This window comes from Orbicella franksi, chromosome 1 (genome assembly GCF_964199315.1).
Source record: "Orbicella franksi chromosome 1, jaOrbFran1.1, whole genome shotgun sequence".
NCBI classification, from domain to species: Eukaryota; Metazoa; Cnidaria; class Anthozoa; order Scleractinia; family Merulinidae; genus Orbicella; species Orbicella franksi.
The window spans coordinates 20,068,571-20,084,083 of NC_138145.1; the positions used below are offsets into that span (position 1 = coordinate 20,068,571).

The window sequence follows — 15,513 nt, forward strand, 5'->3', positions numbered from 1 at the left end:
ACTGTCTTTTAGATACCCTAGTTGATATGGTTATACACAATGTTATTAATAACTGGATCATTGAATAATGCATTTCAAACGTTTTCATTGACTTAGCCCTCATGGTACATGAGCCATTATACCATGCTCTACAAATATGGCAAGCGTACACGTGATCTTTGGGGGCATTTTTATTTTTTTATTTTTTTTTATTTTTTATTTTTTATTTTCTAAATTTTGGGGTGTTTTTAATAAAACGATTATTCCTCTTGCGCGTGTTGGACATGAGATGATTATGTTCTGTAATTATAGCCAATGAGGCGCTGTGCGCCGCGTTGAATTTTAACTGTGGGTAGGGTAAATCCAGGGAAGTTTATAAGCGATATAAAATAATTATTGTTAATAAGGCGCGACAGTAGGAGAGCTGTTGAAACTAAGCATAAAGACCTGAGCAAGACCAGTCGAAACGAGGTGGAACAGCGAGCGAAAGACCGTGAGGGATGAAAGATGTTACTAGACAACCTTGTGCTCCACTAAAACCCGATTAACCGCAGATATAATAAGTGTATTATCGTTTGTCTCACGACGTAGTCACTTGAGATGTAGATCGCAACGTTTCCACTGCTTACTGCTAGTCTTCAGGCGATAAGGTCGACTGATTGCACGGTATCATTTATATCACAAAGGTCGGCTGTTGGTGGTGCATTTCGATCTCCTATTGTTCCATTGTGCCGACGAGTAGCTGTTCCCTCAGTGGTCCGATGTTGTACCGTTCTCCTGTTGTGGTTTTTTTTGTTTTGTTTTGTTTTGTTTTTTTTATCGTGGACATCCATGCTTCAGGAATTTCAATTCCACTATCCCTGTTGATGTTATTAGGGTGAAGTGTTATGTGAATAGCTTCCTTGACTCTACGTGTGTACCAATGAGGATCTCGATTAATAAACTTGACCTCATTCCAGATAGGATAGTGGCCGGTCTCGTGGGTGTGTTCAGAAACGGCGGAAGTCTGGGTACGGGCGAGTCGTATATCATACATACATACTTTATTGTTACCTCCCCAATGGGGCTTTTCAGGAACAATTACTTAAATTACAAAGTTACTAATAACTACACAATCAAAATTAATCAAATTTAAGAAACATTTACAACATTATCTAAACTTTGTAGTCGCGAAAAATACTAAAAATAAATGAAGTTTAGGGACTATTTACAAAATTGTCTAAAAGCTTATTCTTTAAAGTGCCTATGAAGTAAAAAATAATTGCTGCTGATTTGAAAGGCTTTTCAACGTAAAGAAGAATGGTATTTTCCTTTTTGGAATATCTTTTTTCGTTTCAGAGGTATTCACGTTTTTGTATTATAAGTGATGACATCATAGGTGGTTCCACTAAAACAGTTCAACACTCAATCAAGAATATCTCTAGAAATATTAAAGCAGTGTTCTTTAAACTTGGCACCAGAAATGTAAATCACAAAAGAAACGAAATGACACCTGTCGTGCCGTCACCATGACAACAGTTATCCTGCTGATCCTGTTTTAATTATAACTAACATTACCAGATTTTATCTTAAACAAGGATCATCCACTCCCAACAATCTAATGGGGAGAGTCAAGACAATATGAGAATCACATGTGTTCCGAGCAAGACCCTCTGTCCCTTTTTGAAGGGTTGCAAATTGGCATATTTGGTTTTTCACAGAAAGAGACTGGAGCCTAAAGTGTTGCCATGGCAACAACACAGAAGGTGTCATTCTGTTTCTTTCGTGATGCACATTTGTGGTGCCAAGTTTGAAGAACACTGCTCCAATATTTCTAGAGATATTCTTGATTCAGTGTTTTACTGTTCCAGTGGAACCACCTATGACGTCATCACTTTCCTCATTTGCATAATACAAAAACGTAAATATCTCTAGAACGAAAACAGATATTCCAAAAAGGGAAACGCCATTCTTCTTTACTTTGAAAAGCCTTTCAAATAAGCAGCAATTATTTTTTACTTCATAGGCACTTTAAGATACGTTTAAAAACCTGAACTGAACAGCTTGATTTTAAAAAGGGGTCTAAATTGTTCCAAAGTCCAATAGTTCTGTAATAAAATGTTCTTTGTCCTGAGGCTGTTTTAAAAAAAGGTATATCCCTGTCGTGTTCTTTGATCCATCTACCACGATGAATAACAACGACCTTTTCCTCGACATTAACCGCAGATAATTTCAGTACATAACTTAGGATAAAGGCTAATCCGAGTATCTGCATTGTGACTAATATATAGACAACAGATGTGATGTCTTAATATTAGACATCTGAAAAAATATGTCATATTTTCCTTGCATCTGTTGTCTATATATCAGTCACAATGCAGGTTCTCGGATTAATCTTTATCCGGATCCTTCATGCTCTACTCACCGGAGCAAAGAGGATGAATAAATGAATGACAAAATTCAGTGAGATTTTGTTAGGAAATAAAGCTGGTAAGAAATGACTTTAACGTTCTGTTGAGCCATGACATTGTAAGAACACTACTTGACCTGTGCTGCGATCAGGCATAAATTATCGCAGGAAATCTTGGGATTCAGCCCAACTGGAAGTAACAAGGATTACTGAAATTTCTGCAGTGGGCGTCGACTACATTGTGATCTAGCACAGTTCATGGTATTTTACATGACGGACATTTCTATTTCTGCGGTCGAAAAGTCCCGGGAACAAGGTATTGCATAAGGAAAATAAATATGGCGGCCAGAGATGCGTGTCGTCTTGGGACATGTATGTACTCAGCAATGAGTAAATCGATCTTAAACAGAGGGAGCATTTATATGCAGAGATGCCTAGTCAGCTCAAGTAGCTATGCGTCAGCTGCCTTTGGAACAAGTCGTCGATTCGCGGTTATTCTGGCTGCGAGTTGTGGAGTCAGCCTTTCTGCGGTTGTGTCGTACCGCATGTTGTTTTCCACTGCTGTAAAAGCTAGGCCGATCACAGATTCTGAGACCGGCTTAGAACTGGTTCCCAAGAAAGGAATTTCAGAATTAACAGTTACTTTATATCAATACCAGAACTGTCCTTTTTGCGGTAAAGTGCGAGCGTTTCTTGATTATCATGGCATCAAGTATAACAAAGTGGAGGTGAGCCCTTTGTGGAAAGGAGAAATCAGCTTTTCCAAGTACAAGAAAGTCCCGATCGTTATCGCAGATGACAAGCAGGTAAGACATTCAGCTGGGGGATACACTGTAGTCAACTTCTTGTATAATGTGCTGAGGATTTTACTTTTTGGACCCTAATAAAGAAAACGTTAAATGTAGAGCTCCGCCATTTCGACCACAAAATTGTGTCAAATGTTCCGAATTCATCCCCGAAAATGCCACAGATAAGGCGAGATAAGTGTGAAAAATGTACTTCAATCACTTTCCTTCATACCAGGGGGATAAAGTGACCCATAAGAAAGACTGGAAGATTTGGTGTGCACCCAGGGGACTCCTAAGTAATCTGGCATTGATGAAAGTGTACGGACACCCTCTGGATTACTTCTTGTTGGCCAGGAGGTGGGACTGGGGGATGTGAGGGGGTAAAGCTAAATGGAGTCATTAAAAAAGGGAGTGCACTTCCTGAAAAGCATCACAATAAAGTATGCATGATGATGGGGAAGGAGGGGGAGGTCAAAGTGAACATGCGCCCTTCCTTGTAAGTGCACTGCGCACTCTTTCCCTTCTACTCGCCCCTTGATCAGATCAACCACTACAGTTTCTAAGGGGCAGATTTGACCACCTCTTCTTGGAGAGTAAGACACATTGGAAATGAAAATATGCAAAAAATTATGAGTGACCTTGAAATAATTACTCCCCCCAAAAAACAAAGCAACAAACAAACTAGCAGAAAGCAATTTGATTCAGTTTAGCAAACGGACGTAGAGGTCCACACTGCATAATGTGCAAAAATCCATAACATATAAAAAAAATGACAAAACTAGGAACTCTTCCTTGGAGGAGGGAAGGGGGTACTCCCTTAAATTTTGGATAGGTGTGTGCTGCAAAGGGTTTTAACCTGGCCCTATTAAGGGGTGAAGCAAACCTAAATTGATACCCTATTTAAGCTACAATTCCGAAAAATGACACTCTGCTAAGAATGGTGTAAGTGGGTCAACTTTATTTCATTTCAGTGGTGTAAGTTAAGTATCAGGCATAGAATTTGTTTTCCATTTAGCTGGGCATTTACGCACTGGGATTTTAGTTGATACAATAGACCAATTTTGATATATTAAAATTCAGCCTAAAAAAATAGACCCCAGTACGAGACTCTGGGGAATAACTACAGAGTTTGTGGGGTTTATTCCCCAGAGACTCGTGCTGAGGTCTATTGTGTCAGGCTGAATTTTAATATATCGAAATTGGTCTATTTAGGTACCCTGTCTAAGGATCACACCGGGAACATGATGCCAACAGGGGCAACCTAGGGGCAAAAATGATATATTTAAGTATCAGGAACCTCTAAAACCATACCCTATCCCAGGGCACATAACTATATTGCCAATATATGGGAGTTACCCCCCCTCCCCCTGGGGGCACTCTTCATATGAATATTTGTATTATACATGTATTAACTTGAAGAGCTGCCAGTTTTGTCATTTAAGCTGAACTTTCTTGTAATAATAATATTCCCCACAGATCAATGACTCATCAGTTATCATTAGTGCTCTTCGCTCTTTGATGCTGGGACGAGATTCCTTGGAACAGATCTTAAACTACTACCCTGAAATGACCATGCAAGGATCTGATGGAAAGGAAAAGACAGAATATGCCAACCAGTATTTCATCATGTACAGAGAATCCCTGGACAAGCCATCCATGGAGAAAGGAAAGTAGGTTCACGAACATGTTATTATTAAATAAAATTGAAATTATAATAATTTTACAGTTTGTCTTAGTAGTTAAGGTGATTCCCTAGTAAAGCAACCTGCCATAGATTTCCGATGAAACTTGGTATGCTGTTGTTACAGCACAAGGAGATATTAACAACCTGGTAAAAAGAGGGGATCACTGGGCTTGTTTTCACGCCACAATGCTGACAAATACGGTTATTTAGGTGACTTTTGGTCCGTACGCAACAAATAAGCTCGATTATTTTTCAATGCAGCGTGTTATATCACACAGAGTTTAACTTTCTTTGATTGTTTATTCAGCCATGTCCCAGAAAAAATGTCTTCAATTACCCTGCATTTTTTATCCTTTAAAGGAAACATAATTTGGACATGCGCTGTTGGGCCTGTTATGTCTCCCTCTGTAGTATTTATTTCATTTGCCGAAAAAGTAGCCATAGATTTCTGCTAATTTTTTTCTCAGTTATTGAGGATATTGTTCTCATTGAAATTATGAAATAAAAAGTGGGGGTCACTGTGCTTGTTTAAGAGAAAAGGAGCATTTATTTCACTATCGAGCTTAGTTTGAGGGAAATCTCTTACATTTTGTTTTAACTATCTATCATTCAGGTTTGGAAAAACAAATATTGTTCAAACTGAATGTTGTTCAAACTGAACACATTTTATTTATATCATATCTTTCACATTTGAGTAGCATTGTTTTGTATAGCTTTTACGGTTTTATAATATTTCCACAGGGCCGTTCTGAAAATCACTTTATGTGAGATCGCCCTCTGTATAAATATTATTATTATTATTATTATTGTTTTGTACACGAACACGTTCATGTGCGTGAGCTAAAGATGTGAAAATCGTGCGCAGTAGGGATGCGCAATGCAATACTAAGGAATCACCTTAACTCTTTGTAAAATAGACTTCAATATATCTACAAAAAAATCTTTCTGCCACAGTCAAATAGAGGAAACATTGCAGACATTGCAATAATAGACTGTTCACAGCCTCTCCATTTAGTGCACGCAAAACAAAATGGGAGCGAAGCAAGCGTGAAGCATGCAGGGGTGGGGGGTGGGGTTTGTGAGCAAAGGGAGCAAGAAGAAATAGAGAAAATATTTTTCTCGATCCCCACCCCCCACCCAGTCAAGTCTTCCGTTTTGCGCTGGCATCCAGTTCTCTCACGATCCTATCTGGGCGTTCAAAGATCAAATAAAAATGCGAGAAAATAGAGGGCTGGGAACAGTCTATTGCAATTAAAGTAAGCAAACCAGTTTCTGTAAACTAGAAAGATGTTGGATTCCGAGGCAGACATCAAAGTCTCCCCTACAGTGCATACATGGGTGTTTTCTTTTTTCTTTTGCCCAGTTGGTGTAGGTTACATGGATGAATATTTTTGTCTCACTCAACTTATTTTACCTTCATAAGGTGGAAGCCTTTTTCATTCTTCTGATCTAATAGAGGATGAGGTTAAAGTTTGTGCTCAGGAAAAAGTGGCCCTCATGAAGGAGAAAAATGTCTTAAGCATTGATTGACTTCGAGGAGTGTTGCTTCCCACTCTCTTTTCCTGTATAAGATGCTTGTCCACATACACCATCTGGCAATTTTTTTTTTTTCTCATGTTCTGTGAGATCCTAACAGGTACTCACTGCAGAGCTGTATGCATCTGGGTGAAGAGAGACACTTTGAGTGTTAGGTGTCTTCCCTAGAACACACACAATGAATCTGGGTAGTATTGAAGCGTGGAACACTTTATCCAGAATCAAATGTGCAAATTAGCAGGCCACCACATAGCCTGCAGTGCAGGTGTTTTCTGTGTGTTCACAAGTTGTCGGTATTAGCTCGTGATCCAGTAGATTTGTACTCATACTACCTAGAATGCTTTTTCGCCTCTTCCCAAGCCTCTTCCAGGATGGTGCTTGCTTGATCAAAATGCACTCGCTCACCAGAATACGCCTATATTGCAGGCTAGCCGCAAATAACTAATCGCTTATTGGGACTTACTGATGACAATATTGCTTTTTTTGTGTGTAGGGAAGAGAGAAAATGGCGGAAATGGGTTGACAATACTTTTGTTCACACACTGTCACCGAATATCTACCGCACAGCATCAGAAGCTATGCAAGCTTTTGAGTACTTTACCAAGCAAAGCAACTTTGGCACTGTTGAGAAATACACAACTTACCTTGCTGGGCCAGTTGTCATGTACTTTGTTGGAAAACATGTGAAGAACAAGTACGCTTTTTTTGCGTTATCTTATAGCTTTCCTTCAACCTATTATAATAAAACAGATGATTTTTTTTTCCATGCAAGTCAGAAATTCCAAATCACACAACAATGAACTTTAGACAAAAAGGGGATCTTTGTCAATTTCATTATCAGCTGAAGTTTTGAGGTTAAACTGTAGGCATTTCTTAATTTTGAAAGAATTTAGCACTCAATGGGAGACATGTTTATGCAGGCTCGGAAATGCATTGTAGAAGGCAATCTGAAACAGCTGTAAGGTTATGCCCTATAGAACGCATGCATGTAGCCGCAAATGAATTTTATGTGGTATTGTTTTGTGTTAGTGGGCTATCTGACTTCATTGGTCTTTAATTCTTAGCCAATGACTTGTTTCTCTCTTTAGGTACAATATCAAAAATAATGTCCGTGAAGCTATGTATGAGGAAGCAGAAAAATGGATGAAGGCTGTAGGCAAGAGGAAGTTCATGGGAGGCAGTGCACCAAATCTCGCTGACTTGGTAAAAGATTTAGTATTAATTAACTTTAGATACTGTATCTTGCTCGGTCATCTGCCCACGTCCATCTTTCTTCTCACTCAGTCAATACTTATAAACGGCCTTCTGTTTTGTTCTTTTTAGGCAGTGTATGGCGTATTGAGTGGCTTGGAAGGACTCGATGCATTTCGAGATCTTATGACGCACACAACAATGAAGCCATGGTACGATCGGGTCAAACAAGCCGTACAGACACACGCTGGAGCAAACAATATCTGACATCTGACTTTGACCACGAAAATCGATATACTGCACGTGCAGAAATAAAACGCGAAAGCAAAAAACTCATCGTGAATCACGCGAAGACGGCAAGAACTAAATATTAAGTTTTGAAATCAACGTACGGCGTACGGCTTAAGCGCACATCAAGTTTGACCGAACCATGTTTCAGTCATTAAGTGAAAGCAGGCACTGTTTTTGCATGGTGCAATCCTCGCCAAATTTAACGAATAATGTAGATGTTGAATTGATAAAGACGACCAGCAGCGAATGTGCAATCCGAAAAATGTTAGGTGCTTCTAAAACTGTGCTCAGTCCTTTATAACGTATATAGTGATGATTTAAAATGTAGGAGCAGTGTATGAAATGTTAATCACGGCTAACATTGTGAAAGTGATATAACTTGGCTTTCCAGAAAAGGGATATTAAGTCTCAGGCTTCACTCTTTTCATTCATCTTATTTAGTTTGAGGAAGTGTGATGATTTCCCTACTGATTTATTGAACGAGTAACGAACGAGTTTACTTAATGAACTTGTGCAGAACGGAGAGAGCCAAGAAGCTAGTCGCATAGAAGCTTCACCATTAAGTATTTCATCCTTATTAAAGGAATATGAAGAACTGGTTAACGGGTCAGCGTACAATCTTGAGAAATGCAGCCAATATCTTAACATGTAAAGTTTAGTGAAATACAGTTTGTGAAGTTTTGAAATCGTGATTGTCATAATCAATACAGAGACCTCATAGACCCGTATAGCAGTATGTGCGTTCTAAACCGCTGCATGGTAGGGTCGGTTGGGCACTATGCAACTACCAGAACGTTCGATCTCCTAAAAAAGACTGCTTATTTCTAAACAACCGTCGTTGAATAACCTTACCTCTTTTGCTCTAATTTCTGCTCATTATTTAGAGAGGGTTTGCGTTGCTCATGGAAACTAGGAGACCAGGAAAACCTACTTGAAAATTCTCTTTCGACTTACTCCTGGAAAATCCAGGAATCCTTTTTTTTGTTTTTTTTTTCCTGGAATCATTTTTTCAAAAACAATAAAAACCCAACCAGGATGACTCAAAGCCAACGGAAATCAGTAAATCGATGCAATGATTCCTTGTGAATGCCTGGAAGAAATAGGCAAAGCTTGTCTGAAGCAGTTATTTTAGTGTCCACCAACAGACTTAAATCGCCACCCAAATCTTCTCTAGACAGCACAGGTTGAAGGGTAAACAAGTATTTATATATAAACACCAGTCAAGACCATTCTTTTGAAAGTACGTCAATCCCTTTATTCAGTTTAAAGTTCTATTGTTAAACTTTAGAACACAACTTGTAAAGTCAATCCTGTTTCTTTTGTGAATCTTAGTGTCCTTGTGTTTCCTTTATCATTTCTTTGTATTTTATTTGTCACGCCATAAAAGTTTTCTGTATTTGTTTTTTGTTCCGCCATAAGTTGTAAGTATTTGTTTTTAGTTCCGCCATAAGTTGTAAGTATTTGTTTTTAGTTCCGCCATAAGTTGTAAGTTTTTCGTTTTTTGTTCCGCCATAAGTCGTAAGTATTGGTATTTTTGCACTTGGGTTTGTTTCTTGTTGCACTTGGTTTCTTAACTTTTCTTTGGTAATGTTTTGTCCTTCTTTCACTTTTTTTTTCTTGAGATATGTTATCCTCTCAAACTTCGTCACATTATTTCAATATAAGATATCTGGAAGTCTTCAAATTGCATCAATAGTATTCATAAGTTTCAAAATGGTTAAGTCGATATTTTTGCAGTTGTATAAATTTCCTCCATCTCTGAATATTCAAATAATAGTAAGTTGTTTTTCATTTCGAAGCATAAATCTTTTTGCGATGTTAATCCTTTTCTCAAAACCTCATTTTCCATTTTTTTTTCAATTTTTCTCTTTTTCGTTTTTTTTTTAGTATTTTTTGAATTTTTTGTTGTCACTGTCTTGTCACTCTAGACAGAAAGCAAAGGTGGAATAAAAAAATAAGGGAAGGAAAGACCTCACATAGCTGGTGGTTTTCTTGCGGAATGAAAACATGAATCGTGAGAGGAATGGAGAGGAGACAGACATTTCCTCTCCGTTCTCCTCGCAGACTTTTTTTCATCCACGCAAGAAACACCACCAACTATGCAGGTTGGTGTAGACCTAACTAGATGTTTGTCTACTGAAAAAAGCTGGACTCCTTCAGCTTGTGAACCACGTCAGCAATTTCCTTCTTCACGAGCAAACTGCTGGGATCGGACCCTGAATTCGGTTGATACCACACCAGTTGGAATCGTTCCTCCACATGGTGACAGAAATCTTGCTGCCGGAAAAGAAGGATATTTTATAAGGACTGAATTCGTTGAATTTCTTGTTCTGTCAAATGATAATCGATTTGAAACGCTCCTGCGAAGGGACTAATTACATGAAAAAGCACAAGATGGTCAAACGGCTTTTCTGCCTGACAGAATAGTGTAAAATTCAGAACTTAAATGATTAAATTATCGACCGTATTTTGTTCACATATACTCCTAAGTGTTTCTGAAGTAACGTCAGATGATCATTAAGCATGGGATCGATAAAACATTTCTCTCTTTTCATCCTTGAGGTCCATTTTTGCCGTTTCATTTTTTTTCGCGAAAAATCTTTGTTTACTACATTGTTCGGATTCTGTAGCAGAGTAAAGTTTTTAAATTGTCTACAGAAAATATTGTTCCACAAAATCACAGGATTATTTGTTTTCGACGTGGACTTCTATTATTCCTGGGTATTATTTTCATAGATCTTTGTTTTCAGACATGCTGTCGATCACAGCCGAATATTTAAACAATAGTCTCATCTCCTCATTGGACGATTTCTATGATATTTATAGATCTAGAGCTGACGTCAAACCATTTCCGCCGCGTTGGGTCTTTCGGTTTCGCTTTGGAAATATCGCTAAGGATAAGTAGCGCAGTCCTATAACAACAAGAACGGCCATTTTGTCAATCTTACGGTGACTTTAAAAATAGACTCTAACAAGCTTATAAATTCCATTTTAAGCTTACCCAACTTCCCAGTTCTGTCATCCGTGAGCTGCACTCTTCAGCCGCGGTGGAACACATCTCCATCAGTTGGTGATTCTGGTGACGTTTCCCGTCCGCTGAAGCTGCCACAATAATCTCCCCGGCGATGACAATCAACATAGTGAGTTTACTCCAAGGAGAAGAAAATTCACTTCGGTCAATCTCTTCTTCGAACTCATTCAACACCTTTCTGATGCTCTTTCCTGATTCAACCAGTGATCTAATGTTTGTGATATCAAATCCTTCTCGGACAGTTTCCGTCAACAAATATGCAGCTGTTGATTGCACAGAGTCCGAGCGAAAGCATGAATCCAATCCTAGCCTCTTTCTCGTGTAGAAATCCAGAAGAACCGTTAGATTCCTTTTCATTTCAAACTCGGTCAACAGTTTAACAAGATCCAGGCGTTGTATTTGACGCAGACCTTCAGTCAACCTTCCTACGTCTTCCCACGAAATCATTCCAGCGTGTTCGAGAGAGGTTAGTGTGGTTAAAATTCCAGTGTCTTCCACCGAAATCAGACCAGATCTAGAGTAGTAGAAACGGAGCTCTTGCTGCTGTTCTCGATCCAGTTTGCGAGCAATCTGAAGGAGAATAGTAGCGTAAGCTTGTCGGAGTTTACTGTTAGTTCCCTCGTTAGTCGTTAGTGACATGGCGGTGTCATCTATGGCGGCAGAGAGACCGAACGAAGGCATACCTGACCTTTTATATTCAGGAATTGCAAAGCAAACATCCTGATTGGGCATTGCTATCTTAAAAAAAAAGAGAAAGAAGAAACCAACATAGGCCCGCAAGGCGTACGGAAGTAAATTTTTGGACGATGAAGTCGATGATGATCATGCGCAGTTCCTGTGGCCTCCCCTGAATTTGCTTTCTGCACTTTTCTAGATTGAAAGCGTTCTTTTCTCCCGTGTACTCTATGCTGAAGGGTCCATATGTTATCAAACAGTTTGTTTTTCAATGTGTTAGGCCGTTAAGTTTCGATCGGCGAGTGGGTTTTCGAGGACTGTTGTAAAGGTATAAATCCTGAGTCGAAGTTAGAAGTCATCTTAGGTAGTAAGATTTTCATCCGATGATTCCTCCCTTTTTTATTTTATCTATGTAGATACAACGTTCAAATCTTGAAAAGCACTACGGCAAATGTACGAAATGCTTAAACGATTAGTTTCTCGACTTCAACGTGAAGTTCCAGGGATCCAGGTTTGATGATATGTGTTACAACTATAACCAGGTCAGAGAGGACTACATACGAGTTACAGATATTGTGTACGGGTGTGTGTTGGGGGCGAAGGGTGATAGGTGTGGCCTGTAGGTTTTGTCAACTTGGTTAGATTTCCGTGACGTTAGAGTCAGTTCTTACTGTTACGTTAGCTAGGCGTTTCAAGCGATCAGCTGTGAAAATCACCACAAGTTTGCTGATTTAGGCAAATGTCATCGAGAAGTTCTGGTACTGTCGATTTGTGTAGAGGAAGGGATTTGTTACACTGTCAGTATTCTGGTATATTTTCTAACTTACCTGCTCACGAAGCACAGCAGTCACAGTTGCGTTAAAACCTAAATTTCCGAACGACTTTCTGGTCTATACTTCGGGCACCGGAGTTGAAAATGATTCCATGATCAATCATCTGTCAAGGCAGTGCGACGGTGCAGAACAAGCTAGTGAAGACTGGCGTTCGACCTACAAAGCCTATGTACCGAATGTGCCCCGCCAATAATGACCAAACTTTCAAACTGCTCCATCGTCCTCCATCTATATAAATTACATGCAGTGTTGCAGAATACTCAGGGAAACAAAAACATTGTCAACGAAACATTTTAACGTCACATCCATTTTATTGAAAGTTGTAAAGTTGAACATTTACATGACAACCTTCATACGACAATCCATGTTTGGGTTTTTTATAATTAGCTCTTATTAACCGAGCTGGAGGTCTGTATGGGCCAATCTTGACCGAGGTCGTGAGACCGAACGCAGTGAGGTCTGTACACGAGACCGAGGTCAAGATTCTCCCATACAGACCGACTTAGCTCGGTTAATAACATGTTTATTATATGGCAAAGAAAAAAAAATTTAATTCGTTTAATGTAACTGGTTTGCTGACATTTTGCTTGCGAACGGGGATGAACTTAACTTAAACCTGACGAAATTTGCTTGCTCTCTTTACTTTTTTTTTTTTATGTCATCAGGCTTTTTGGCACTTCCATAAATGATTGAGAAGAAAATAAAAGAAAATGGTGAACATTTTTGTATTTTAGCTTGCTACTTTTTCAACGCAAAATGAAACCGGTCTAGGTGCCGGTCTAGATGGGAAAATCTAGACCACGGTCAATATCGATTTCAGCCAATCAAATTCGTGAATTCGGTAGTTCCCAGTCCTTGTGAGACACAGCCATATAACAACATCACATATTACAATTATCCAAGTCGCCGTGTGGATAATTGTCATATTTTAAAAGTACATAATATTTAGTCATCATTATCAATTGTTCATACCAAACCTTGTATGCAAAACGATAATACTTTGTCATTATCATCATTTACTCATATCCAAAATTGTATGCAAAACAATAATGTTTTGTCATCATTATTCATCGTTCATATCCAAAATTGTATGCAAACGGTATTATTTGTTATTATTATCAATTGTTCATATCATAACTTGTATACTAAACGCTCTAGTTCTTTGATCGCATTGGCTACTTGTCTTTTCAAGGACAAGTTAGGCCGGCTGCTTCCAATGTCGTGTCTACGAAACACCAGATTGTGGCGCTCCTTCACATACGTAGAGAAATCGCCCTGCAATTTAGATAAGTATAAAAATATTATTTTTTTATTCAACACATAATACCGCGAAATAACAAATGAATAAATGAATGAATCAACGAATCAATCAATTAATTAATCAATCACTTAATCGATTGATCAATCAATTTATGCAACTGAAAATCTATTATTTTTAAAGACAAAGTGTAGCCAAAGATCTTTGGGGTTCTTGCCCGAGCTTCCGAGCATTCCTCTAACATCGACTCTTCCTTGAAAACCCTCCATTAGTTGAACGAGATACTCGGCCGCGTTCGTCGCCGATGGCTGGAGAAAGGGATGCAATCCATTCCTCTTCTTTTCATAGAAATTGAGAAGAATGGAAAGGTCTCTTTTTATATCGAACGCAGTCAGTTTCACAACTAAATCTTCTCTTCCAACGTCATGTAAACATTCCTTCAGGAAGGTAACGTCGACCCAGGACATCTTCCCAGCATCCTCCAAAGAACGGAAAAGAGTCAGACCTCTTTTAACTCGTCTTGGAACTAGCCCAGCGCAAAGAAATTGAAGTTCTTCCACAGGCTTCCCAAGCTCAAAATACGTGGTGTATGCGACAGCTTGTGTATATAGAGAATTGTATGGGAAAATCACCGATCGTAAAAACAACTGTGTAGATAACTATCTCATTTGAAATAATGTTTCCTTACCTCAAATGTGTCGCGTACTTGTCTCTTGTGCCGATTTTAAAGCCATTCTGACGCCGTTTAGTGAAGTTATTCGAAACCGTTGTTCCGTAGTTTCTAGCTCCTTTACGAGGAGAGACAATGGTTTACCACTCGAACATAAAATCCATATCTTCTCGCCACCGTGTAATATCCTCTATATATGGCATTGCGTAACAATGTAAATATACGGTTTGTATGGCAATTTATTATATGGCTGTGTCTCACAAGCACTGGGAACTACCGATTTTACGAATTTGATTGGCTGAAATCGATATTGACCGCGGTCTAGATTTTCTCATCTGGACCGGCATCTAGACCGGTTTCATTTTGCGTTGAAAAAGTAGCAAACTAAAATACAAAAATGTTCACCATTTTCTTTTATTTTCTGCTCAATCATTTATAGAACTGCCAAAAAGCCCGATGACAAAAAAAAAAAAGTAAAGAGGACGAGCAAATTTCAGCACGTTTAAGTTAAGCTCATCACCGTTTGCAAGCAAAATGTCAGCAAACCAGTTACATTAAACAAATTTAAGTTTTCTTCTTTGCCATATAATAAACATCTTATTAACCGAGCTAAGTCGGTCTGTATGGGAGAATCTTGACCTCGGTCGTGTGTACAGACCTCACTGCGTTCGGTCTGTACTCACGACCTTGGTCAAGATTCTCCCATACAGACCTCCTGCTCGGTTAATAAAAGCTAAGTAACGATCGTATGTGAGAGCTCGAAATATGGAAAAGAAAGTGAATAAAAACGACTTACTTCGACTCCTCTGTGGGTTACGTTTGTTTCCATGCAGTTTTGGGGCCGTTTCAATGCGATAGAGAATGTATATAGAGAGCAAAACAATGAAACTGTAACTCGCTGGAATCGAGTACAGCAGTTTCTTTAAAACCTAAATTTCCAAACGTTTCTCTGATCCCTACTCCGCGTACTGGAGTTGAAAATAATTCTATGATCAAGCGTCTGTCAAGGAAGTGCTACGATGTAAAATGAAACTAGACTTGTTATATGAGGTGTATAAATGGTCAACACCGGTCTGCCCGGGGGACTCCCATATAAAAGGGCGGTGGTACTCGTCGTACCTTTTAGGGGTTAAAAACGCAGTTTTGATACCTCTTGGGGTGCTCAGCCTTGGTAGCTCTTCTCAACCC

The 15,513-nt window shown here is 38.9% G+C and overlaps 2 protein-coding genes and 1 pseudogene across 2 annotated transcripts; 1 reads left to right on the top strand and 2 right to left on the bottom strand.

The window, feature by feature from the left end:
- The first annotated feature begins 2,292 nt into the window (after nucleotides 1–2,292).
- On the top strand, nucleotides 2,293–9,191 carry LOC145495820 (prostaglandin E synthase 2-like). Its single transcript, XM_081475406.1, has 5 exons — nucleotides 2,293–3,174; nucleotides 4,633–4,826; nucleotides 6,870–7,070; nucleotides 7,465–7,579; nucleotides 7,700–9,191. Exons 1-5 carry the CDS (start codon nucleotides 2,707–2,709, stop codon nucleotides 7,832–7,834), a joined length of 1,113 nt encoding a protein of 370 aa, XP_081331532.1. The 5' UTR covers nucleotides 2,293–2,706; the 3' UTR covers nucleotides 7,835–9,191.
- A 92-nt stretch (nucleotides 9,192–9,283) lies between these two features.
- LOC145495828 (uncharacterized) lies at nucleotides 9,284–11,636 on the bottom strand. The gene is made up of 2 exons (XM_081475417.1): nucleotides 10,860–11,636; nucleotides 9,284–10,135 (listed from the first exon to the last, which is right to left on the bottom strand). The coding sequence occupies exons 1-2, from the start codon at nucleotides 11,619–11,621 to the stop codon at nucleotides 9,992–9,994; spliced, it is 906 nt and encodes a 301-aa protein (XP_081331543.1). The 5' UTR covers nucleotides 11,622–11,636; the 3' UTR covers nucleotides 9,284–9,991.
- A 1,891-nt stretch (nucleotides 11,637–13,527) lies between these two features.
- Nucleotides 13,528–15,154, bottom strand: LOC145485306 (uncharacterized; annotated as a pseudogene).
- Between the last annotated feature and the right edge of the window lie 359 nt (nucleotides 15,155–15,513).

Excerpts from the sequence above, each read along its gene's own strand:
- LOC145495820 (XM_081475406.1), top strand. The coding sequence starts at position 2,707 with ATGGCGGCCAGAGATGCGTGTCGTCTTGGGACATGTATGTACTCAGCA. Across the intron at positions 7,071-7,464 it reads GGAAAACATGTGAAGAACAA|GTACAATATCAAAAATAATG; the intron begins GTACGCTTTTTT and ends TTCTCTCTTTAG. Across the intron at positions 7,580-7,699 it reads CACCAAATCTCGCTGACTTG|GCAGTGTATGGCGTATTGAG; the intron begins GTAAAAGATTTA and ends TGTTCTTTTTAG.
- LOC145495828 (XM_081475417.1), bottom strand. The coding sequence starts at position 11,621 with ATGCCCAATCAGGATGTTTGCTTTGCAATTCCTGAATATAAAAGGTCA. Across the intron at positions 10,136-10,859 it reads TGACAGAACTGGGAAGTTGG|CAAGATTTCTGTCACCATGT; the intron begins GTAAGCTTAAAA and ends CTTTTCCGGCAG.